Genomic DNA, 27,130 nt, shown 5'->3' on the forward strand with positions numbered 1-27,130 from the left:
CCATCCCAGCCATTCTGCCTGCCCTGGGTCTGGGGGCTGCACCCCATCACCTGGGCTCCCCTGCAGGGGGAAGCACAAGGCATGAGGCTGGAGGACAGGAGGGGGCCTGGGGTCTCTTCCCTGCTCCTGCTCTGGGCAGGTTCCTGACAGTGGCCTTGTCCCTCCTGAGCCACAACCTGTGCCCCTGCCACCCCACGCCACAGGGCCTCACTGATGCTTCTCACCCCCGGGGGTGCTGCCAATACACTGCAGTGCCTTTAACCCTCTGCCGCACTACGGAAAGGCCACCACCGGGCCCCAGAGGGGAACAGACTACCACCCATACCTTTCCAGTTGTAGCATCAACATAAGAAAGGGTGTGCTTCCTCCAGTGGTCCTTAAACGGTCTCTTCTGTTGCCCCTCAAGGGGCTTAGAGTAATCATACTCATCAACCCGCACCTGGGGCCAAAGGAAGATGGTCCACGTCAGCAAACACCAGCAGTCAGGAGCGACTTCATTAAAACAACACGCCGGAGGCCATCTGACACGCCTACCCCCAAATCCTTCTCAACAGCCTACAAAGAGGCCTGAACCCTTCCAGGCACACCGACAACAGAACAGTGTGCTGGACTTCCCTACCCACCTTCCTCCCCCTCTACGGTTTCTAATTAGAAAGAAAAAAGGAATCAGCCTTTTGTTTATACCTAGAACTGGGAAGTAGGAAACCTAGTGCAGCCCCAAGTGCGGCTGAGAACACGGCTGACCACGCTAGGCACACCGATGCATGGTCCTCGAGCCCACCCTGGAGGCCTTGCCGAGCCTCCCTGGGGACCAGGCCCCTCCCCAGCCCAAACCCGCCATCCCCCAGCCCCGACAGGTTCAGGATCTGCCTAGTCCCACCACTGGGCAGGGGCAGGCCGAACCCAGTAACAGGATCCCAGGGCTCCACCCTCGTGTTCTCTTTCTAGAACTCCTAAAGGACTCTGTAGAATTAGACTGGTCCTCGATGCATCTAAAGGCTTGTCACTACTTGTTGTTTTGCTCTGCATTCTGGGAGACTTCCTTTAATTTACATGTTTTATATTAACAATTATACTGTTATTCTCAAACTCTCTGAGATGCCAAGTGCTCTTGAGGAGGATCCTGTACATGGTGAACGGGTAAGACAGGTAAGATCCTCTTCCAAGAAAAATGGAGAACAAAAACGCCGGGCAGTTCTGCCGTAGCGAGGTGAGCATGAGGGTGGCGGCCACGTGGGGGTCAAGTGCTGCCACACCCCCCGCTGTGCCTGGACAGGCGGGCTGCACCTGCTCCATCGTGAGGCCCTGAAAGTTCACTGCCCTCAGCATATGCAGGGCCCACCCACACGGGCAGGGAGACACCCAGCCCTCTAACCTTCACACACTATTAATCTGCCTACCAATCTCTGAGTACAAGGCAAATTCTAACTCAGCCCAGACAGCGGATGAGAAATGAATACAATTTCACACATCAATAGGACTTCTCTTGCCTGTCCCGTCCTCCCACTTGCCCATACTCAACTGGCTGGGAAAGCTGTCACCCGCAATGGTGCTGCACCAAAGTCTGCAGGTCCACCTTTTGTAAAAGGTCCACCATTTTCACTTGGGTACCAGCCAGACAGATTTTTTATTTATCCTTCTGCTAATTTATTTTATCCTTAGTTTGCATTTGCATCTCAAGCATTCCTTTTAATAATTTTTGCTATGTCGAAGTCTCCTTTCTGGCAGAATCTTACACATATATTTTGAATAAAAGTAAATTTATTTTAAAAAACTAGTGTCTAAAAATCATGATCCACAATCCCTTTCTCAAACCACAGAGCAGGTGTGAAATGATGATTTACACATCACTTTAATTGTGAAAACTAGTGAGTCCGTTGGCCTGGGCAGTGATGCCTTGGCTGCACTTTCAGCCTCTGCCTAGAAAGGGTGAACAAGTTTTGCTCAGAGATGCCGTGACTGGCAGCAAGAGATGCTGAGCCAAAGCTACAAAAAGGCAACACTGGGGGTAAAGAAGGTGCAAACAAAGGTAGGAAAGTTATTCTGATCAACTCTGAGAAAAGGCAGAAGGTGGTGACAGGTGGAGGCGGAGACCCACATGCCATGAAGCCATACCTTGAAATCCTCCCTGGCATGAGCACCTCGTGACTCCTTCCGGGCCTCTGCTCCGTAGATGGTCTGAAGCGCACACAGCAGCAGGTTCTGCAGTTCCAGGCTCTCCACCAGGTCAGTGTTCCAGACCATTCCTGGGGACCACAGCACACGGTGGGCCGGAGACGCCTGGGGCCTGTCAGAGGGGCCGAGCCCCAAAGCCCAGAGGCCCATGGCCCCGTGAGGGCTCTCCAGATGAGGCTGACACACCAGCAGCAGGGACCCCTCCCACACCCTGAGTGCCTGAGACTGGGCCCCCAGCAGATATCCACGCATCCTGGGGATCTGGAGGAACCTGCTGAGCCTCTCACCTCTGTCGAACGTCTTCAGATGCTTCAAGTCTCCATAGAGCTGGCTAATTTTCTCACAGCCTTCCTGCATCAGACTTCCTGTGCGGAACACAGCAGCGTGGTTCTGCATGGACTACAATGCAAAATGCCATTTGCAAACCTTTAATTCATGAGTCATACCAAGAATGTTAAACCTCTAGATTTTTTTTCCTACATTTCATTTTTCTAAAATACTTATGCAAATTAAGTAGAAAAGCCAGGAAATTCAGACTATGAGTTTAAACTTAATTTTTTATTGAATTTAAATGGAATTTCCTGAATTTTAAAACAGAGTTTTGATTAAACCTCATTTAAATGTCCCTGTTTCCATTAGGTGTATGTCTGACCAGAAATCAACACCTCTCACTTGAAGCAGAATACTGTGCATTCGTGGAGCATGGCCAGGAGAGTGAGTGCATGCTGACTGGAAGTGCAATGGAATGGCGTCCACAGCCCACTGGGCACCTGGGATTTGCAGGGACAGGAGGGTTGGGCAGGCAGACGCTTGGGGTCTGGGGGCAAACATGAAAGGAGTCAGCAGATCACCTCTGGTCACACAAAGAGGAAGCCCTGAGGCCACACGGTGGCAAGCAGCAAGTGCTGGAAGCTAAGGCCGCGAACAAGAGGGGCACGGAGGAGGCCTAGGACCCCTCTACCCATCTCCATAGCGGGCCCCGGGGGCCTACTCTCCCAGGCTGTCAGGAGGCTGATGTGAGATCACTGCCAAGTACTTCCCCCAAGGGCCTGCCACAAGCACACGTCTAGCAGGGCTGAGACACTGCTACCGTGCGAGGCGTTCACTCAGATTTCTTGTACATGATTGCATTCCAAGCAGTGTTGTGGATGCTAGGGACACAGCAGGGACAAAAACTGACATCTCTGCCCTCACAGAGCTGGCATTCAGGGTGGGAGGGTGGACCCAGACAAGAAACAAACAAATGCGGGTTTGTTCAATGGCTCTGCCACTATGGCTCCTAATTATTCAAGACCTACATGGCCAGTGAGAACTGGAGAGTAAATGGGAACTCACAGCATGGCATGTCCATGCTACGCTTAGAAAGCACCAATAACTAGATGCTGCGTAAACCCCTAACCAGACAGGAGTCCTCAAAAAAAATCTCCTTTCATCAGGAGCAAGGTGTGAGCTAAAATTATTTTGGTGGGATCATAACTTTAACATCCTAATGGAATGCTAATGGAAAATGATTCTGAGTAATATTCATTTTAGAAAAGGAATCTGTTCTTTTCTGATGAAACATAATTGTTACATTCAATAGAGAAAGCTTCTTTCCTTGAAATAAATGCAGTGTTTTTCCTTCCAGACATTTAAAAACACCCAAATGATATCACTCTGCTGTTGTGTTACCCTTTTGCACTTCCGTGGGGCAAGACCCTCATGGCCCCACAGCACCAGCACCCTCACATTCTGAGCTGCTACAGCACCTTCCCCAGCTCCTGTCCCGTGGGGGGCCTGCTCCCAGCCACTCACTACTGTAACAAGGCCACACGGCCTAAAAAGCTCTGCACAGCTGTCTCTTAAACATGAACGTTCCTGGGAGTTGTTGCCAACCGCCCTTCAGAGAGGTCACACAGTGCCCCTGCACATGGCCGGAGGCGAGCTTGTCATCAGGCCTTTCTCAGTGGGTGACGGTGGGCAGGAAACCACAGTGTCCTCCTATGCTGCTTTTCCTTATGGTTAAGTAGGGGCCACCTTTTCATAGCCTCATGTTTATTTCCGTTTCTTTTCCTATAAATTACTTGCTCCTATTCTGTGATCATTTTTCTAATAGGGTAGCCATTTTTTTCTACCTTTTTTTCTAATAATCTAGAAAATTATTTTGATTTTTAAGAGCTCTGTATGTATTTAGGGCATTAATTCCTTGTATGAAAAACATGGATATATGAGAAATACCTTTGTAACTCACTGTTCTTCATTTAAGGTGTTTGAATTATATGGTTCAGGTGTTGGCAAGTTTTATCTTCCCTTTATGCCTGCTCAGGAGGCTGTGTTTGAAGTCAGACTGACTGGGCGTGGACCTCTGCTAAACCATACACAGGCTGCACAATTGTGAGCCATTTCATTCTCATCTGGGCTTCAGTTTTCTCCAAATAGGCAATGAGCAGTGATTCTAAATGCAGGGTTGGGCATCTGAGAAGCTGTTACTTCAAGGAAGCTGGCCAACAGGGAACTGAACTCCTTCTGACCTTCCACGGTTCCTCCTTCAGACCCGGGACAGTCATATGATGGACCGTGGCGTGGCCTGAGGACAGAAGCACGTGCGAGCACACTACACCCCTGGTGCCATGGGATTGCTGCGTCTGCTCTGGACCGCCCACCTGGCCTCTTATGTGAAGAAGAAATGCACCTTTTAGAAGCAGGTAAACCGAATCCTAAATGACATGACAAGGAAAATGTCCCACTGCTCGTGACCCAAGACAGAGTACGGGGCTGGAAGGTGTTAGAGACAAGCTCTGATCTCTCTTACCTTCTGCATGCTGAGTCGTAGTTCCGATGTTCTTATGCTTCCCTCAGAAAATCTCAATTTGTCAAGATTCATGACGGATTCTTCCCCAGCATTTGCTTTAATTGGGGGAACTTTATCTCCTAATGCAAAGGAAAGCTAGAATTTAATTTTGAAAAACATTTAGGAAAAATGGATGGGTTTTCTTAGAACCTAAATTTTCTATAACACACAGCTTCCTGTTTCTTTTGCTTTTATTATTTTTAAAAAAATTATGATTCAGAAAAACACATTTTCTTCTCTGTAGTTTTAACTGTACCACCACGGTGGGAACGTGGTAAAAACTACCCTTCTGGAGTGAGGTTCTGTGCACCTGCATCAAGGCAGAACAGTGCTAGCACCACAGGGGAGAGCCCGGCAACCTCTGTCTGCTCTTCTCTATCGTCCAGCCTTCTCCAGAACATCACATAAACTAAATCCTACACTGAGTAGCCTTTTGAGGCTGGTTTCTTTCACTCAGCACAATGCATCTGCGACTTAGCTGGTGGTTTGTCCCTTCTCATAGCTGAGTTTTAAAAACTTTAAACATCTGATCCCTCAAATGTTAGAAAATATGGTATTCTTGTGTAACCTCCCTTTTCATTTTTAGAAAGAAAGAGACTCAAATTTTCTGCTTTGCTCTGAGATCTGATCTTGGGCCTCATTGCTTACAAAATGCAGAACCACACAGAGAAATGAGCAGGTCGGAGGTCAGAATATATGGACACGTGTCTTGCCTTTGCAACTGACTGGCAATACCTGGGGATAAGTCCTCATCCCCGAGCGTTTCAGCTTTCTGGAGGTGGTCAAATCAAATGAGAGAATGTCTCTGAAAATGCAACCTTCCATGTTTACTATGTGCATCTTCATAACTACAGCTATAAAAGGGGTAGGCATAACATTTGTTATACCTTCCTGTTGGATGCAACTTAACTAAGGGCCTTACTTAATTAGTGAGTTAATCATGACTGTGGTAATTTCTGTATCATTGCTTCCATCAATTTAAAACTCATACCAAAGCTTTCGGTCTGCAGAAACAGCAGAACTGACAATGAGCAGTGAATCCCAGTGAAATGCAGTGGGACAGGTCTGAGGTCCCCCTGCTGTCCTCGCCATGGGAGCAGCACCCCCTCCTCCCACAGTGGGTGCGGGCAGCAGGTAGGCTGCCGTGTGCCAAGGCCCTGCCCTGCTGTCCATGAGACTTCACTGGACTCACTCTCAACAGATGATTTTTCCTCCTGCCAATTACTTAAGCTACCATAAGAAGAAAACCACCAACTGATATCCACTCTACCCCTGCAGGGAGAAGCAATCATTTATTGTATTTACATTAAGTCATCCTTTTCCCTGTTAATACACAGTAATTAGGTATTTATTTATAAAGGTGCTAAATAATTCTTCTGCAAGTACTAAGAAATTCATTTATTTATTGCAGTTTAAAATATTTCATTGCAAGTAAGTAATTTATGTCTGGCAAGTACCATATAACAAACTTCCCTTCAAAATAACAATTTCCAAATAGTGACATTTCCCAGCAGGATATAGGACTGCAAAGAAAAGGCATGGCCACAGCAGTCCCACCTTCGGGACTGCAATCCCCTCCCACCACACCATGTCTAGACACAACTGTACTACCTCAGGATCTTGGACTTCTCTGTGTCCTCGCTTCTCGGGGAAGAAAAGTCACGTTAAAGAAATCACACTACAACCACCTCTTGCCTTCCGAACAGCCCGCATGCTGGAGGACACACATACCAGGTCTGCAGAACTCCGCAATACTCAGGGCGCACGCGCGGCCGAAGACCACCAGGTCCAGGAGAGAGTTGGCGCCGAGCCGGTTGGCGCCGTGGACGGAGGCGCAGGCGGCCTCCCCGCAGGCATACAGCCCGGGTACGACTTGATCCTGGCCATTCACGTGCCTCAGAACCTGTTGGAGAAAAAGATTTAATTAAGGCAGACCACAAACATGCACGGTCTTCCCAGGCTTGCTTCTTTCAATGGGGTGCCTGCGGGATAGGACTCAGCATACAGGGAGTACAGGGAGCCACCCTCTGCCCCTGCTTTTCAGTTTCTGAATCCATTACACTAGGTAGGTCAAAGGACCCCCACGTCAGCATCCCAACGTCAGTTCTACATGGAAGCTTAGGAGACATCTCACCCCATCTTACTCCCAGACTGTGATTCTGGAAGGACCTCAGACTGCGAGGCAGCAGACTGGGCTATACCCACTCATGCACTTACCATTCATCTATCAAGGGCCAATGACAATCCCCACTCCCTGCACAGGGTGGCAATGAGACGATAATAAAATAACTGACTGGAAGTTCTTTGTTATTTCCCATTCAAAAGGTACTAATTACAAGGTCGTTGTAAAAATACGAGACCATACAGGAAAGAATTCCAAACGTGAAAAAAAACCACAGATGAAATCCCTATGACTATTTACTAAGGAGAAACAACAACTGATTGCTGTTACAGAGACCATCAAAGCATCTGGACATGCCCAGGAGCCCCCCCCCGCCTCGCAGCGACAGCAGCTAAGGGGTGGCAGCCCAGGCAACAAGAGGAAGCCTGTCCTCGCGGAAAGCCTGGAGGGCGCAGGGTGGGTGCCGGCAGCGTCACCTGGCCCCGGTAGTTGGTGGGGATGCCCCCCATGTTGTAGTGCACAGTGGGGAGCACAGGGATCGGCTCCTTGGTGACATCCACGCCAGCAAAGACCATGGCCGTCTCAGAGATGCCCGGCAGGCGCATGGCGAGCTGCTGGGGGGGCAGGTGGTGCAGCTGCAGGTAGACGTGGTCCTTCTCAGGGCCGCAGCCTCTGGCGGGAGAAGGAATACGACACATGAGGCAGAGGACGTTAAGCCACGTCTCATCATTAAAAATTCTGTGATTACAAAATCAGTGAAGCACAGAAGGGCAAACGCTTTGTGATACCAGTAAAATAGGATTTATCATCTCAGAAAGTCATTTCTCAGAATGTCAACAGTTTTATAAGGAGCGAAAAAAGAAAGCATGGCACACTCAGAAATTTTACAAGGTGACTGGCTACACTGCCAACTGCTCTAAGGATGCACCTTCACCCCAGGGCTATGGTATTTTCCTCACTAAAGGAGTAAAAAATTAAACGGTGGAACTTCCACATATTCTTTATGAGGGATAATCTCCAGCTGCTCAGCAGGACCACGAAACCCAGGTTACTGTCTTCAGTACAACACACCCATCCCATCACATCTGGCACGCACACAACCATATAATGGCGCCCCTTCCACACTCTGGCACTAATTCTTTCTCTAGAAGAAAGTAGTAATAGAATTTCTTTCATCCTACCTCCAAATCCAGAAACGGCCATTCATACATCAAATGTCCTCTAAGCATCTACCATCTTCCAGGGAGTAGTCTAGGCCCTGGGCATGCATCAGTGAACACAACAGACACAATTCCTGTGCTCACGGAGCGTGCAGCCTGTCCTGTGGTTCATGACTGGTTGCATTCTCCCCGATAAATGCATGAGAAAGTCCTCTTATGCCAAATACTCCAAAGAACTATTTCATTTCTCTTGATTATTTATACAAAACTTCTTAAAGACCACACTACCTTTCAAGCTGAAGAACAACTCAGCAGATATTTAACAAGTGTTATTATTCAAGGAATAGTACCAGGTACTGGAAGAGCCTAAAGCTTTTTACTGAAGGACAAATAACCCACAAATCTCACACCAAAACATCCACAGGTATACTGAATGCAGTACTGTATCTGAGGCTCTCATGTGAACTTCAGGTTGGGGGGGGCATTATGTCTCTCTTCCTGTCCCACGCTGACTCCAGATCTCATCTCATTCATTCACACACACACTGTTCACACATTTGAGAAAGATTTCCGCCAAACTGGTTAAAGTCCTCAAAACATAGGCCTTCAGAGATGTATCAAGGACTAGTAGACACTGGCCAGGAGTTCCTGGCAGAGGTGACTGTGTACCTGCGCGCTGACAGGGTTGAGTGTGTGCACCTGCACACACAGACGGGTGAGTGTGCGCACCCACGCACACAGATGGGGTGTGTGCACCCACACATACAAGACGGGTGTGTGCACCTGCACGCACAGGTATGGGTGAGTGAGTGCACCTGCACGCAGATATGGGTGAGTTTGTGCACCTGCGTGCACAGGTATGGGTGTGTGCACCCACGCGCACAGACGGGTGTGTGCACCCACACACACAGATGGGTGAGTGTGTGCACCCGCACGCACAGGTATGGGTGTGTGCACATGCACGCACAGATATGGGTGAGTGTGTGCACCTGCGCACACAGGTATGGGTGTCTGCACCCGCGCGCACAGGTGGGGTGTGTGCACTCGCATGCACAGACAGGTGAGTGTGTGCACCCGCATGCACAGACGGGGTGCGTGTGTGCACCCACATGCACAGACGGGTGAGTGTGTGCACCTGCGCATACAGGTAGTAGCTGGCACAGGGAGTTGAGATCCACAAAGAAGTAACACCTACTGAGATGTTAAAATGCAGAGGGGAAGAACAGGCATTGAACAACTGGAAAAAAGGAAAAGACGGGTGTGTGTGCATTCAAACATCCTTGAAGAAAACCGCACAAACCTTCCTTCACGGATTTCCACAGTCATGGAACGGGACACCACATCTCTGGACGCCAGATCCTTTGCAACCGGAGCATATCTTTCCATAAACCTTTCACCTTGACTGTTGATAAGAATGCCGCCTTCTCCACGACATCCTTCCGTAATAAGACAGCCAGCACCATATATGCCTGCAGAAAGCCAAGGAATTCAACACTTAGAACCAACTGCTGCTGTCTGTGTCTAAAATGCCTAATACTTCCTTCAAGATAATTTTGGGGATAAAGGAAAAGGGCATGAAAGGGCATTATACTCAAAACAGAAAAAGAAAGAAAAAGGAAAAAACAGGAACAGTAAAAGGTGTAGTGACAATAAAAAGCCCCAACAAAGCTGGTGGTGAGAAAGAGGCTTGGGCAAGAGTGGCACTGGGCACAAGGAGAAGGGAGCCTGACACTGTGCTGGCAAATGCGATTCACACTTTTTACACAACCACGAATGTGTCAAATGTCTCTTTTTAAAAAATATCTTATTGACACACCTACGCAAATAAAGAGTTTATGCATGGTGTGCAATCAGTGGCTCACAATATCACCACATAACTGTGTATTCATCACTGTTCTGGTTTGCTAGCTGCCGGAATGCAACACACCAGAGACGGATTGGCTTTTAATAAAAGGGGATTTATTTTGTTGGTTCTTCAGAGGAAAGGCAGCTAATTTTCCACTGAGGTTCTTTCTACGTGGAAGGCACAGGATGGCCTCTGCTGGTATTCTCTCCAGGCCCCTGAGTTCCAACAACTTTCCCCGGGGTGACTTCTTTCTGCATCTCCAAGGGCCTGGGCTGAGCTGCGAGTGCTGAGATGAGGAATGCCGAGCTGCTTAGGCTGTGCTACATTGCATTCTCTCATTTAAGCACCAGCAAATTAGGTCAAACTTCACTCATTGCAGCAGACACGCCTCCTAGCTGACTGCAGATGTCATTAGCAACAGATGAGGTTCACCTACCGTTGGCTTATGTCCGCAGCAACAAGACTAGGTATGCTCACCTGGCCAAGTTGACAACTGAATCTAACTAACACAATCACCATGATCATTTTTAGAACATTTGCATCACTTCAGGAAAAGAAATAAAAAGAAAAAATTCATCCACACCATACCATTTAACCCTCCCTCTCATTGACCACTCGTATTTCCATCTACACAATTTATTTTACCCCTTATCCCCTATTATTTATTCATTTTTTATTTTATCCATTTTTTTTTATTCATCTGTCTATACCCTGGATAAAAAGAGCATCAGCCACAAGCTTTTCACAATCACACAGTTTCAAATTTTATTTTACTTTTCTAATGTTCTTTTGTAATAGGAAATTGCAGAGACCATTTTAGATAAGAATACTCAGCTTGGAAAACTCTGACCAAAAGTAACCAAATACCCACAGTAATTATTATAGTTAATACTTACATTGTACTTACTATGCAAAATTTTAACTGGCTTATATACTCACTTAAATTTTACAATGAGGAGCTAGTAGCCTGCCCAGGTCACATAGCCAGGAGGGCAGAGCTCAAACACAAAGCAGAAATGGGGCTGGCCTGTGCTCTCTGACCCAGCCCTGCATCTCTCAGCAAAAAGGACAAGAAACGTCGGGCTCTTGATGTGGGCAAAGGAGACCAGAAAGCAATGCAACATCATTTGAACAGGCCAAAGGGCCACCTCACTTTAAAACAAGAAGATATTTCTGCATTTTATCTCCTTGTCAATTTTCCCAATTTCAATGGAACTTTTTTAGGAGCTTATTTCTCAAATATTGAAAAAGCATAGGAAATACAGAGCTAAATAAACTAGAAGGAATTCAGAGGTCTCATAGACTTTAAAAAAACAAATATTAAGAATTACTGATTGTGGCTCCGGCGGCTATCCAACCACCACCGTGCCCTCTTCTGCCTTCACCAGCTCCTCCGCCACCATCCTCGAAAGCCTTGCCACCCTCACCTTTCCCCCTCCAGAACAGCTACTGGGGGAGCAGAGACGATACAGAGCAGCTCCCGGGGCCAGGACACACATCAAAGGGACGGCGTACCCCATCCTGGAATGGCTGACTGTCTGGGAGAACCAGCTCCGGTGAGATCGCAGAGGGGCGCGGGCTTTCCCGGGCGGGACGGCAAGCGGTTGGAGTCCCTCCCTTACTCCTTCCCAGGCCAGCTGGCAGAATTGGGCAGGTGGTCCCTTTGGGCCGGGGCGGCTGGCACCCTCACCACGCGAGCCCCCAGGACCAACTCAGAGAGTTGGGTCGGAAATCCCCAGATCGCGGAGAACGGTGACCGGAGGGGTCCCTTCCAAACACGTGACTCCCCGGTCCGGCTGGGAACGGTGCACTCTCCCGGGCTGCGGCGGCTGGCGTCCTCCCGCCACGCTTGGCGCCCCAGGCCGACTAGGAAATTCAGTTGGGTGCTCTCCCGGGCTGCGGCAGCCGGCGACACGCCCCGCGTTCGGACCCCCGGGCCGGCTGGCACTCTTCCAAGCCGCTTCGGCTGGCCAACCTCCCCCACAGCGAGAGTTTTCCAAAGTTAAAGGACCCACAGCAACTTTTACTGGTGGAACCCGCAGACAAACGTGTGCCACGAGCGCCACCTACTGGGCAGGATAAGAAAAACAGAGCCCAGAGATTTCACAGAAAAATCTTTCAACCTGTTGGGTCCAACACTCAGGGAAATCTGACTAAATGCCCAGATGCCAGCAGAAGATAACGGATCACGCTCAGAAAATTGAAAATATGGCCCAGTCAAAGGAACAAACCAATAGTTCAAACGAGATACAGGAGCTGAAACAACTAATGCTGAATATACGAACAGAAATGGAAAACCTCTTCAAAAACGAAATCGATAATTTGAGGGAGGACATGAAGAAGACATGGGATCAACAAAAAGAAGAAATACAAAAACTGAAAAAACAAATCACAGAACTTATGGAAGTGAAGGATAAACTAGAAAAGATGGAAAAAACAATGGATACCTACAACGATAGATTTAAAGACACAGAAGATAGAATTAGTGATTTGGAGGATGGAACATCTGAATTCCAAAAAGAAACAGAAACTATCGGGAAAAGAATGGAAAAATTTGAACAGGGGATCAGGGAACTCAAGGACAATATGAACCGCACAAATATACGCGTTGTGGGTGGCCCAGAAGGAGAAGAGAAGGGAAAAGGAGGAGAAAAACTAATGGAAGAAATTATCACTGAAAATTTCCCAACTCTTATGAAAGACCTAAAATTACAGATCCAAGAAGTGCAGCGCACCCCAAAGAGATTAGACCCAAATAGGCGTTCTCCAAGACACTTACTAGTTAGAATGTCAGAGGTCAAAGAGAAAGAGAGGATCTTGAAAGCAACAGGAGAAAAACAATCCATCACATACAAGGGAAACCCAATAAGACTATGTGTAGATTTCTCAGCAGAAACCATGGAAGCTAGAAGACAGTGGGATGATATATTTAAATTACTAAAAGAGAAAAACTGCCAACCAAGACTCCTATATCCAGCAAAATTGTCCTTCAAAAATGAGGGAGAAATTAAAACATTCTCAGACAACAAGTCACTGAGAGAATTTGTGACCAAGAGACCAGCTCTGCAAGAAATACTAAAGGGAGCACTAGAGTCAGATACAAAAAGACAGAAGTGAGAGGTATGGAGGAGAGTGTAGAAAGAAGGAAAGTCAGATATGATATATATAACACAAAAGGCAAAATGTTAGAGGAAAATATTATCCAAACAGTAATAACACTAAATGTCAATGGACTGAATTCCCCAATCAAAAGACATAGTCTGGCAGAATGGATTAAAAAACAGGATCCTTCTATATGCTGCCTACAGGAAACACATCTTAGACCCAAAGATAAACATAGGTTGAAAGTGAAAGGTTGGGAAAAGATATTTCATGCAAATAACAACCAGAAAAGAGCAGGAGTGGCTATACTAATATCCAACAAATTAGACTTCAAATGTAAAACAGTTAAAAGAGACAAAGAAGGACACTATCTACTAATAAAAGGAACAATTAAACAAGAAGACATAACAATCATAAATATTTACGCACCAAACCAGAATGCCCCAAAATACGTGAGGAATACACTGCAAATACTGAAAAGGGAAACAGACACATATACCATAATAGTTGGGAGACTTCAATTCACCACTCTCATCAATGGACAGAACATCTAGACAAGGGTCAATAAAGAAATAGAGAATCTGAATATTACTATAAATGAGCTAGACTTAACAGACATTTATAGGACATTACATCCCACAACAGCAGGATACACATTTTTCTCAAGTGCTCATGGATCATTCTCAAAGATAGACCATATGCTGGGTCACAAAGCAAGTCTTAACAAATTTAAAAAGATTGAAATCATACACAACACTTTCTCGGATCATAAAGGAATGAAGTTGGAAATCAATAATAGGCAGAGTGCCAGAAAATTCACAAATACGTGGAGGCTCAACAACACACTCCTAAACAACGACTGGGTCAAAGAAGAAATTGCAAGAGAAATTAGCAAATACCTCGAGGCGAATGAAAATGAAAACACAACATATCAAAACTTATGGGACACAGCAAAGGCAGTGCTAAGAGGGAAATTTATTGCTCTAAATGCCTATATCAGAAAGGAAGAAAAGGCAAAAATTCAGGAATTAACTATCCATTTGGAAGAACTGGAGAAAGAACAGCAAACTAATCCCAAAGCAAGCTAAAGGAAAGAAATAACAAAGATTAGAGCAGAAATAAATGAAATTGAAAACAATAAAGAAAATCAATAAGACCAGAAGTTGGTTCTATGAGAAAATCAATAAGATTGATGGGCCCTTAGCAAGATTGAGAAAAAGAAGAAGAGAGAGGATGCAAATAAATAAGATCAGAAATGGAAGAGGAGACATAACTACTGACCTCACAGAAATAAAGGAGGTAATAACAGGATACTATGAACAACTTTACGCTAATAAATACAACAATTTAGATGAAATGGACGGGTTCCTGGAAAGACATGAACAACCAACTTTGACTCAAGAAGAAATAGATGACCTCAACAAACCAATCACAAGTAAAGAAATTTAATCAGTCATTCAAAAGCTCCCTAAAAAGAAAAGTCCAGGACCAGACGGCTTCACATGTGAATTCTATCAAACATTCCAGAAAGAATTAGTACCAACTCTCCTCAAACTCTTCAAAAAAATCAAAGTGGAGGGAAAACTACCTAATTCATTCTATGAAGCCAACATCACCCTCATACCAAAACCAGGCAAACATATTACAAAAAAAGAAAACTACAGACCAATCTCTCTAACGAATATGGATGCAAAAATCCTCAATAGAATTCTAGCAAATCATATCCAACAACACATTAAAAGAATTATACATCATGACCAAGTAGGATTCATCCCAGGTATGCAAGGATGGTTCAACATAAGAAAATCAATTAATGTAATACACCATATCAACAAATCAAAGCAGAAAAATCACATGATCATCTCAATTGATGCAGAGAAGGCATTCGACAAGATTCAACATCCTTTCCTGTTGAAAACACTTCAAAAGATAGGAATACAAGGGAACTTCCTTAAAATGATAGAGGGAATATATGAAAAACCCACAGCTAACATCATCCTCAATGGGGAAAAATTGAAAACTTTCCCCCTAAGATCATGAACAAGACAAGGATGTCCACTATCACCACTATTATTCAACATTGTGTTGTAGGTTCTAGCCAGAGCAATTAGACAAGAAAAAGAAATACAAGGCATCAAAATTGGAAAGGAAGAAGTAAAACTATCACTGTTTGCAGACGATATGATACTATACGTCGAAAACCCGGAAAAATCCACAACAAAACTACTAGAGCTAATAAATGAGTACAGCAATGTAGCAGGTTACAAGATCAACATTCAAAAATCTGTAGCATTTCTATACACTAGTAATGAACAAGCTGAGGGGGAAATCAAGAAACGAATCCCATTTACAATTGCAACTAAAAGAATAAAATACCTAGGAATAAATTTAACTAAAGAGACAAAAAACCTATATAAAGAAAACTACAAAAAACTGCTAAAAGAAATCACAGAAGACCTAAATAGATGGAAGGGCATACCGTGTTCATGGATTGGAAGACTAAATATAGTTAAGATGTCAATCCTACCTAAATTGATTTACGGATTCAATGCAATACCAATCAAAATCCCAACAACTTATTTTTCAGAAACAGAAAAACCAATAAGCAAATTTATCTGGAAGGGCAGGGTGTCCCGAATTGCTAAAAACATCTTGAGGAAAAAAAACGAAGCTGGAGGTCTCGCGCTGCCTGACTTTAAGGCATATTATGAAGCCACAGTGGTCAAAACAGCATGGTATTGGCATAAAGATAGATATATCGACCAATGGAATCGAATAGAGTGCTCAGATATAGACCCTCTCATCTATGGACATTTGATCTTTGATAAGGCAGTCAAGCCAACTCACCTGGGACAGAACAGTTTCTTCAATAAATGGTGCCTAGAGAACTGGATATCCATATGCAAAAGAATGAAAGAAGACCCATCTCTCACACCCTATACAAAAGTTAACTCAAAATGGATCAAAGATCTAAACATTAGGTCTAAGACCATAAAACAGTTAGAGGAAAATGTAGGGAGATATCTTATGAAACTTACAATTGGAGCCGGTTTTATGGACCTTAAACCTAAAGCAAGAGCACTGAAGAAGGAAATAAATAAATGGGAACTCCTCAAAATTAAACACTTTTGTGCATCAAAGAACTTCATCAAGAAAGTAGAAAGACAGCCTACACAATGGGAGACAATATTTGGAAATGACATATCAGATAAAGGTCTAGTATCCAGAATTTATAAAATTTAAAAAAAACAATAAAAATTTATTGTTCAACTCAACAACAAAAAGACAGCCAATCCAATTACAAAATGGGAAAAAGACTTGAACAGACACCTACCAGAAGAGGAAATACGGATGGCCAAGAGGCACATGAAGAGATGCTCAATGTCCCTGGCCATTAGAGAAATGCAAATCAAAACCACAATGAGATATCATCTCACACCCACCAGAATGGCCATTATCAACAAAACAGAAAATGACAAGTGCTGGAGAGGATGCGGAGAAAGAGGCACACTTATCCACTGTTGGTGGGAATGTCAAATGGTGCAACCACTGTGGAAGGCAGTTTGGCGGTTCCTCAAAAAGCTGAATATAGAATTGCCATATGACCCAGCAATACCATTGCTAGGTATCTACTCAAAGGACTTAAGGGCAAAGACACAAACGGACATTTGCACACCAATGTTTATAGCAGCGTTATTTACAATTGCAAAGAGATGGAAACAGCCAAAATGTCCATCAACAGAAGAATGGCTAAACAAACTGTGGTATATACATACGATGGAATATTATGCAGCTTTAAGACAAGATAAACTTATGAAGCATGTAATAACATGGATGGACCTAGAGAACATTATGCTGAGTGAGTCTAGCCAAAAACTAAAGGACAAATACTGTATGGTCCCACTGATGTGAACCAAGATTCGAGAATAAACTTGGAATATGTCATTGGTAACAGAGTCCAGCAGGAGTTAGAAACAGGGTAAGATAATGGGTAATTGGAGCTGAAGGGATACAGACTGTGCAACAGGACTAGATACAAAAACTCAAAAATGGACAGCACAATAATACCTAAGTGTAAAGTAATCATGTTAAAACACTGAATGAAGCTGCATCTGAGCTATAGGTTTTTTTTGTTTTGTTTTGTTTTTTTACTATTATTATTACTTTTATTTCTTTCTCTATATTAACATTCTATATCTTTTTCTGTTGTGTTGCTAGTTCCTCTAAACCGATGCAAATGTACTAAGAAACGATGATCATGCATCTATGTGATGATGTTAAGAAATATTGATTGCATATGTAGAATGGAATGATTTCTAAATGTTGTTAATTTTTTCTTAATTAATAAAAAAAACAAACAATATATACATTAAATATTTTCAAATTTCTTGCTCCTGCCATTCCAGAAGGAAGATACTGACAGCAAAGAGGAAAACTGTCCCAGCCTTCAAGCATGGCAGCTACTGCTAATCCCCTGTGAAGTCTCAAAGTGTGGCATCCTCAGCTTATAGACCAGCAAAGAAAAAAAAGAAACACAGAAGGAATTCAGGTTTGGATTTCTCTCTCTCTTGAATCACTTCAGGCTTCATAAATGCAAAGGATTTCTTCTATAAGGTACAGAGTCCACGATGACAAGGTCAATCTGGGGAGAAGCAGGCGGGTCCTCTCTCTGCTGCTTCTCTGGGCACCCTCCTGGTTTCAAGACCCCAGTGATCCGTTTCTCAGGCTCCGCCTGGGCACACAGGTCCACTGAGCACCGTGCCGCCGCCACTTAGCTCTCCAACCTCAGCGGCCACCAAGAGGCCCAGGACACCTTCAGTCCACCAGCTCTCTGCAGTCCCATCCTCCTGACCCCTTTACTTCACATGTCAAATGTGTTTTTAGCATTCACCAAGAAATCTTCCTTCCACTATCAAACTCTGAACCTTTACATGTTATTTTCCTATAGTAACCATGACGACTCAAATTCTTCAACACCCTCTTTCTGAATGGTTTTAACCCACCACCTTTTCTAGATGCAGTGTGCATTCTCTGTGCTTGCTTCATGGGACTCCACTGCAGCAGTTGGTGTATTGGCCACCTCCCTCTTCTCTTAGCATCTGTGAGGACTCTTCTGGTTTTCCATAGTGTCAGCAGCCATTCCTCCTTGCTCTCATTTGAAAGCTACTCTTTCTGTTGAGCTTTAAAAGCCAGGGGTCCTACTTCCGGAAAAGATGGCGGCTTAGTAAGACGCGCGGGTCTTAGTTCCTCATCCAGAAAAGCAACTAAAGAAACAGAAACAACACGAAACAGCTCCCGGAGTCACGACAGAGACCAAAAAGACAGCGTACCCCATTCTGGAACGGCTGAACGGGCAAGGAGAATCCGCTGCAGTGAGATACCCGAGGGGCGCACGTTTTCCTGGCCGGGGCGGCTGGCGACTGGGGTCCCCTCCACGCATGTGGCTCCCCGGTCTGACTGGGAACATTGGATAGCGGGGCCCTCCCGTCACGCTTGGCGTCTCGGGCCAGCTGGGCAATTTGGACCGGCAATCCCCCAAGCCGCGGCCAGCGACCCCCCCCCTCCATGCACGGTTTCCCGGGCCGACTGCCCCGCAGACAAACGACCGCCATGAGCGCCACCTACTGGGCAGGAAAAGAAAAACAGAGCCCAGAGATTCCACAGAAAAACCTTTCAACCAGCTGGGTCCCACACCCAGGGAAATCTGATCAAATGCCCAGACACCAGCAGAAAATAATGGATGACGCTCGGAAAATTGAAGATATGGCCCAGTCAAAGGAACAAACCAATAGTTCAAATGAGATACAGGAGCTGAGACAACTAATGCTGAATATACGAACAGAAATGGAAAAACTCTTCAAAAACCAAATCAATAAATTGAGGGAGGACATGAAGAAGACATGGGCTGAACAAAAAGAAGAAATAGAAAATCTGAAAAAACAAATCGCAGAACTTGTGGGAGTGAAGGACAAAGAAGAAAAAATGGAAAAAACAATGGATACCTACAATGGTAGATCTAAAGAGCAGAAGCTACAATTAGTGAACTGGAGGATGGAACATCTGAATTCCAAAAAGAAACAGAAACTATAGGGAAAAGAATGGAAAAACTTGAGCAGGGAATCAGGGAACTGAATGACAATATGAAGCGCACAAATATACGTGTTGTGGGTGTCCCAGAAGGAGAAGAGAAGGGAAAAGGAGGAGAAAAACTAATGGAAGAAATTTTCACTGAAAATTTCCCAACTCTTATGAAAGACCTAAATTTACAGATCCAAGAAGTGCAGCGCACCCCAAAGAGATTAGACCCAAATAGGCATTCTCCAAGACACTTACTAGTTAGAATGTCAGAGGTCAAAGAGAAAGAGAGGATCTTGAAAGCAGCAAGAGAAAAACAATCTGTCACATACAAGGGAAACCCAATAAGACTATGTGTAGATTTCTCAGCAGAAACCATGGAAACTAGAAGACAGTGGATGACATATTTAAATTACCAAAAGAGAAAAACTGCCAACCAAGACTCCTATATCCAGCAAAATTGTCCTTCAAAAATGAAGGAGAAATTAAAACATTTATAGACAAAAAGTCACTGAGAGAATTTGTGACCAAGAGACCAGCTCTGCAAGAAATACTAAAGGGAGCACTAGAGTCAGAACCGAAAAGACAGAAGAGAGAGGTATGGAGTAAAGTGTAGAAAGAAGGAAAATCAGATATGATATATATAATACAAAAGCCAAAATGGTAGAGGAAAATATTATCCAAATAGTAATAACACTAAAAGTTAATGGACTGAATTTCCCAATCAAAAGACATAGAATGGCAGAATGGATTACGACCCAGCAATACCACTGCTAGGTATCTACTCAAAGGACTTAAGGGCAAAGACACAGACGGACATTTGAACACCAGTGTTTATAGCAGCATTATCTACAATTGCAAAGAGATGGAAACAGCCAAAATGTCCATCAACAGACGAGTGGCTAAACAAACTGTGGCGTATACCTACGATGGAATATTATGCAGCTTTAAGACAGACTAAACTTATGAAGCATGTAATAACATGGATGGACCTAGAGAACATTATGCTGAGTGAGTCTAGCCCAAAACTAAAGGACAAATACTGTATGGTCCCACTGATGTGAACCGACATTCGAGAATCAGCTTGGAATATATCATTGGTAACAGAGACCAGCAGGAGTTAGAAACAGGGTAAGATAATGGGTAATTGGAGCTGAAGGAATACAGACTGTGCAACAGGACTAGATACAAAAACTCAAAAATGGACAGCACAATAATACCTAAGTGTAATGTAACTAGGTTGGAACACTGAATGAAGCTGCACCTGAAATATGGTTTTTTGTTTGTTTGTGTGTTTGTATCTTTTGTTTTTGTTTTTTTTCTTTTTCCTTTTTATATATATATATATTTTATTAGTATTATTATTTTAATTCTCTTCTCTATATTAACATTCTATATCTTTTTCTGCTGTTTTGCTAGTTCTTTTCCTAAATCGATGCAAATGTACTAAGAAATGATGATCATACATCTATGTGATGATACTAAGAATTACTGAGTGCATGTGTAGAATGGAATGATTTCTAAATGTTGTGTTAATTTCTTTTCTTTTTTTTGATTAATAAAAAAAATTAAAAAAAAAAAAAAAAAAGCCAGGGGTCCTGAGGCATCTGGCTCTTCTCACTCCTTTCACCATCTCAGTGTGACATACCCAACTTGGTATCTCACATCTGTACATTCAGTTGTTGGATTTCCCCAATGGACAAGCCAAGGTGACATGGGCCCCCCTGACCCACCTGCCCTCTCCCCACCCAAGACTGGTGACCAGTGCCCTTGCTCTTTAAGCAGGCCAAGCCAAATGCCCAGTGGTCAGCATAGAACCCATCCTGTGCCTCGGGTGCCATCAGGCCCCTGGCCCTGGGTTGCCGCCTGCTTCGTATCCTCACAGCTCTGTCCCAACACTGTGCTCTCATCTGCAGGCTGATGACTGTAGTGGCAGGAAATCTGTTTAGGCCACTTTTCCAATCAAATTTACTGTAATACCCATTGCTCCCTTTCTTCTCCCCAGTTCCCTTGGTAAATGCACACTGGGGTCCCACTCGGGAAGGGTCCTATGAGAACAAGAAATGAGGAGGAAGCCCTCCCTGAAGTGACAGCCTGGTGGGCAAGGAGGACATTAAGCAATTATTTCTTCACGCCTGGGAGAAGGACCACCGAGGTAAGGTTGGAGTTCTTGGGGCCTGCCTAAGGTGGGGACCCAAAGGGCTTTGGGGGGAATCAGGGAAAAATCTCCTAAAGGAAATAACGAGTCAGGATCTGAGAGATGAGAAATAAGGTAGATGGAAATGTACTAGTGCACGGAACTGCAGAGAAACATTCACTCGGATCGAGTGCGAGAAAACCAATCAGCCCTCGGCTCCCCTCATGTGGTCACTTCCTACCTGTGGGGTGGAACTGAACAAACTCCAAGTCCTGACACGCAAGTCCTGCCCTCGTGACCATGGCATTGCCATCGCCAGTGCTGGTGTGGGCAGACGTACAGCTGAAGTAGGTTCGCCCATAGCCCCTGGAAAACAGGCAGTGGTCAACAACAGAGCCCACGGCAGCCCTCAGCAGCACTCATGCAGGACTTCCTTTCTAATCGCACCAGGCAGAGCAGCGTGTGCAGCACCATCTCATACGTACATGCTGTTTGCACCTGCACATGACCTGACGGGGGGGGGGGGGGCATGCTTTCATTTGAATTTCGGTACGCTTTCATACTGTTGGAACATTTTCCCTGATAAGCATATGTTACTTTTATATTGAATGAAACCTCTTCAAAACTGTTTTTTAATTCACTTCAAAAAATGGTTAAAATAACAGACTGTATAAATGAAATCTTTTTTATCACATGAATAAACAGCACTTATCTACCTCAGCCATCAATATAAATACAGTTCCCATTAAAGCAAAAGATATTATGCCAGAAAATGCCATATGACTGCCCAGGCCTCAGCTCCCTCCCAAGACTGAGGGTGAAGAAAATGTACAAGCCTCGAGGCATCAGACACCACCACAGCCCCTTGAAGCAGCAGGACCTCTGGGGTCCAGTCCACAGGCTGTGTCTTAACTATCATGCTCCAACACTCTATCTTTATCAGCATCAAGAAACCCTGAAATCGACTTTCAGGTGACTCGCTTTATAAAGAAGTGGAATACAATAAAAATCAGACTCCTACCCAGTAGCAACGACAGTGTTCTTTGCTCGTATACGGTGTATGGACCCATCTTCTATGCACATTGCGATAACACCACGACACTCTCCATCTTCCATCAGAAGATCCAAGGCAAAATATTCTACAAAATAGCTGGTGTCATATCTAAGAGACTGAAAAAAAAAATCCGCATCTCAAATGACCGCACTGAGTAAGCATTAGAACAATATTTACAGTGACAGCATTCACGTGGATTTCTGGTAACGAATGGCCTCGGTAAACCCAAGGAGAATACAAGGGATTGAGAATGGAGTCAAAGAGCATGACTCACACCCACAGGAGAAAGAAAGGCACTATACTTTCAGTGGTATGAAAGCACATAAAAGACTGTAAACACCTGGCAATACACATTGGGAATAAGACTCTACCTTGGTAACATTTCTAATTTACAAACGTTTCTCTGAGCCAGAGCCTGACCTCCCAGGGTCCCTGGGGACCCACCCCCAAAGGCCTGCACGTGGCACTGCAGAACCTGGGCCAGGTCCCCTGGAGGCGGGCAGGTCCTGGCACACGCCTGTCAAAGCACTCCTGACAGGGAAATTATGGGCATCCCAACACCTGCAAACAATGAGCTGTACCCATTCATTAGAAAACAAGGGTTCAGGATGTTAATATCCATGCCAAAGCTGGCCGGCTGCCCAGGGACTCCTGCCCCGCAAGTCTTACTCCAGTTTTAAAAGCTCATCCTTTTATAATAGTTGCCCTCGGCTTATACTTTTAGTATGACTAATGACAAGTTTCAAACCTACTATGTAATTATTTAATTTTCCAAAACGAATAAAAGAAAATATTGCTTTAAAGACAGCTTTTCACAGAATCTCTGAAGTACTTTCATACTAACAATTAATGTGTACCTCCTAGGTTGAAATATACTACTGCCCTTGGGCCTGCTGCCCAGAGATAATCCACAAGCAGCCACCTGACCAGACCCCTGGCCCCAGTGTCAGCGTGCACCCACAGCTGCCTCACCCTTCCATACAAGGTGTGTAACAGGGAGTGGCCAGTCCGGTCAGCCACGCAGCAGCACCGATGAGCCTGTCCCCCTTTCCCAAACTTGAGGCTCTGCCCACCAAATGCTCGCTGATAAATTTTCCCATCTTCAGTTCTGCTAAATGGCATGCCAAAGTTTTCAAGCTGTGAAACACAAAAAAAAACCATTACCCAAAGGAGTCAAGATATTCGTGGCTTGTTTACACCAAACACCTTTAACATAGACCTGCAAACCCAAAACTGATATATTGTTCACATGAAAATGTTGACATTTCAGAAAACAGGAACGTTTCTTTGGTAAATGAATGGAATAGTTAATGACAGAAAAACATTTTCCTTGACAGATTATTATGAATTTCTTTTTGGCTGACCAAATCTGGTTTTATGCCATAAATATCTTCTAGGACCGTTTTTGCATCAGAGTAGAGGCTGGTGGAGCAACCAAGGGCTTTCACCTCGATCACGGAGGCAGGCGCTTGCTCGGTCATGTAATGGATCGCATCCTGGTCTCCCAGCCAATCCGACCCCTTCACGGTGTCGTAGAAATGCCACTTCCAGTTGTCCTCCTCCATGTTCCCCAGTGCGGCATTGATTCCTCCCTGGAAACACAGCACTCTGAAACACGCCACGGGTGACAGGCCCCTCTGGGTTTCCACACCACTCTCCCGCCAAGGCCCGTCACACTCCCCCACTCTGGAACAAGCAAGCTGCCAGGGAGTGACTATTTGTGACACAGTCTGACTTGAACCTTGCAACAAGGTTCTCTTGGCAGAGTGAGCTGCTAGGCACGACAGATTACAAATCACAGACCTTCCACTCACAAGCAGAGTGTTATGGGCCAAGTTATTGAATCCCTTGGCCTCGGTGTCCTTGTCTATAAAACAGAGAGGAAGCCAAATTCCTTGAAGAGTGGTTTGCAAGATTAAGTGAGAGATTATGTGCAAAATGCCTAACACCTAAAAAAAAAAAGGTACACAATAATCTCTGTAATTTTATGCCAAAACGTTGCTCATGGTGTCCGGGCCTGCACTAAAACCCAAACGTGCTGGACGCCAAATGACAAACAGGGTGTACCTGCTGCAGGTGTCTCAGGGAATCCCCAGAAGCACCTCAGAATCACATCAAGACCCAGTGATTGTCTCAGCATCCCCAGTCACACTTTCCTCAAGAACCAGCATTCAAGGCAAACTGTTTATTTTAAACTCATTTTTATTTCAATAATACTGCACTCAATTCGTGTGTTATTGTACAGTATTAATTAGAATTGTCTTTTTAGGCCATAATTTTGTCCAATAGTGTATGTCATTTGGTTTTGCTTTTATTTTTTTTCACTTATAAAGCAGAGCTCTAAAAGAAGGAGGTGCTCAGAGAATATCTGCGGTACGAAGGGAGTGCCTGAAGGACCTCAGTGGGCGCCCAACGTGCTATTCCACCTCCCACAGTAGGCTCGCCTCCTGTGGGTTCCTGGAACACTGGCCTCCACACACCATCCTCCCTATGAGGAACTGTGTTCCAAGTACTGAACAAAACACAAATAAAATTTTGGAACACTACCTGTATATAAATTGGGTACTACCTACGCTGTGCCTAGAATGAAAGAACAAAAGTACGAAAGCGCTGCACATTACCTGCGCTGCAATAGTGTGCGACCTGGTGGGAAAGAGCTTGGTTACGCACGCTGTGTTAAATCCTGCCTCAGAAAGGCCAAAGGCAGCACGCAGCCCTGCTCCTCCAGCGCCCACCACCACTGCATCAAATTCATGGTCCACTACGGGATACTGGGTAGAAATCTGGAAAAGAAGCACCCACACGTTCAACATTAAGACTGTGGCTATGGTGAAACAGCTTGAAGAAAATGAAAGTCATGATGTTATGCCCCAAGGACTTGACATCCGGTCTGGGAATAGCCTCACAGCACCAGAGGGGTGAGAGCTGTGGTGGGTGTATCCCCACTCAAAAGAGGGATCAACGTGCAGTTCTGCCTGTAAAAGTCTATCCTACAGGACCAGGAAACCTACCATCCATCAGCTGAAACAGCCATTCAGAAAAGCTAAAGTATTAAGGCTCCAATCTGTTAATTCTGTTTACCAAAGCTGGAAACTTCTGAAGCAAAGGAAAGCAACAACACAAATCAAAACATCAGGTCTAAATACAGTTTGTCTTTTCACTTATCATTTTTTATCTTCTCTTTGTGCTTATACTCACATATACATGCTTACAGAAGCAGCTTATAATGTAGTGTAGGCCACGTTTCTCTATTGTGATCTGCAACTTTCTAGGAAAAGGTGAAAATGTTTTTTCATTTAGATAAGCCTATTCCAGCCTGTCAGCAGCCACCTTAGAACTGCAGACACAGCTCTACTTCAGGCCCATGCCTCTGCTTACACGCAAGAAGGTGGCAGCAGCAATCATGGCCACTGCTGTGCACTTAGGGGAGACCTGGTGAGAGGCAGAGTGATGCCGCGTGAAGCCCACGTGGCACAAAGAGCTACTCGGAAGGCTGCACAACCCTCATCTAGGTAGAGATTTTGTCACCACCACAGTGAATACTCTTCACTGGCATTCTATTATTTTGTAACTTTACTTGATTTACATTTAAATCTGGTTTTTATATACATAAGAGCTATAAACAAAAAATCTTTGTCTATTTTTATATTTGTATCACACTTATCTTTTTATATATATATTTTTATTGATAAATCTTAACACACAAACTATCCATACATGGTGTACAATCAGTGGCTCACAGTATCATCACATAGTTGTGTATTCATCACCATTTTTTCAAACATTCGCATCACTCTAGAAAAAGAAATAAAAAGAAAAAAAGATGAAATCCATGTATCCCAGACCCCTTACTCCTCCCTCTCATTGACCACTAGTATTTCCATATACTCAATTTATTTTAACCTTGTCCTCCCCATTATCTGTTTATTTTTTATCCATACCTTTTACTCATCTATCCATACTCTGCATAAAAGGAGCATCAGACACAAGGTTTTCACAAACACAGTCATGCTGAAAAAACTGTATCATTATACAATCATTTTCAAGAATCAAGGCTATTGGATAATGATATAGCTTTTGCAATGTGACTGCGTGATTGTGAAAACCTTGTGTTTGATGTACCTTTCATCTATTATGGACATTTGAGTAAAACATATGAACTAAAAATAAATAAATAATGGGGGAACAAATGTTAAAATAAACTGAGTAGATTGAAATACTAGTGATCAATGAAAGGGAGTGGTAAAGGGTATAGAAAAAAATAGGGGGAACCTGTGCATACCCAGGACATCCAAGAGAATTTTTTCCTTAAAGAGACCAGTATGTTACTAAAATATATTAGAAACTGGTATAGGTCATTACCCCTCTAAACCCAAGGAACAGTTTATAATGGAACAAAATCCATGAACTCACTGAATCTGAAATTTTAGCAGAGGACCTTTTATCTCCACCGACAGTGAAGTGAAAATCACGTGTTCCTGTTTGGAAAGTTGCTGGCCGCTGCTAAAACACAAATGTAGAGCATTAAGTGTCTTGAAGGAGTATAAATAACAAATAACAAGAGCTGTGGGGGAACCTTAAGTAACGTTTCCTCTTCTCCATGTGTTCTTTCAGCCCACCAACTCAACC

General features: G+C 44.4%; 1 protein-coding gene across 3 annotated transcripts in view; it reads right to left on the reverse strand.

The window, feature by feature from the left end:
• SDHA (succinate dehydrogenase complex flavoprotein subunit A) overlaps positions 1–27,130 on the reverse strand; it is a 34,201-nt gene that overhangs the window by 2,623 nt on the left and 4,448 nt on the right. For 2 of the 3 annotated variants that reach the window (XM_077116777.1, XM_077116776.1), the window contains exons 2-14: positions 26,915–27,004; positions 25,123–25,284; positions 23,950–24,093; positions 23,474–23,638; positions 22,469–22,617; positions 21,689–21,813; positions 9,588–9,756; positions 7,604–7,799; positions 6,737–6,908; positions 4,967–5,085; positions 2,463–2,574; positions 2,116–2,246; positions 326–439 (exon numbers count right to left, since the gene is read on the reverse strand). In XM_077116777.1, coding sequence (XP_076972892.1) covers positions 326–439; positions 2,116–2,246; positions 2,463–2,574; positions 4,967–5,085; positions 6,737–6,908; positions 7,604–7,799; positions 9,588–9,756; positions 21,689–21,813; positions 22,469–22,617; positions 23,474–23,638; positions 23,950–24,093; positions 25,123–25,284; positions 26,915–27,004 — 1,848 coding nt within the window. The remainder of the gene's footprint in view (positions 1–325; positions 440–2,115; positions 2,247–2,462; positions 2,575–4,966; positions 5,086–6,736; positions 6,909–7,603; positions 7,800–9,587; positions 9,757–21,688; positions 21,814–22,468; positions 22,618–23,473; positions 23,639–23,949; positions 24,094–25,122; positions 25,285–26,914; positions 27,005–27,130) is intronic. The other variant, XM_077116778.1, reaches the window with a different exon arrangement.

This window comes from Tamandua tetradactyla, chromosome 9 (genome assembly GCF_023851605.1).
Source record: "Tamandua tetradactyla isolate mTamTet1 chromosome 9, mTamTet1.pri, whole genome shotgun sequence".
Lineage (NCBI taxonomy): Eukaryota > Metazoa > Chordata > Mammalia > Pilosa > Myrmecophagidae > Tamandua > Tamandua tetradactyla.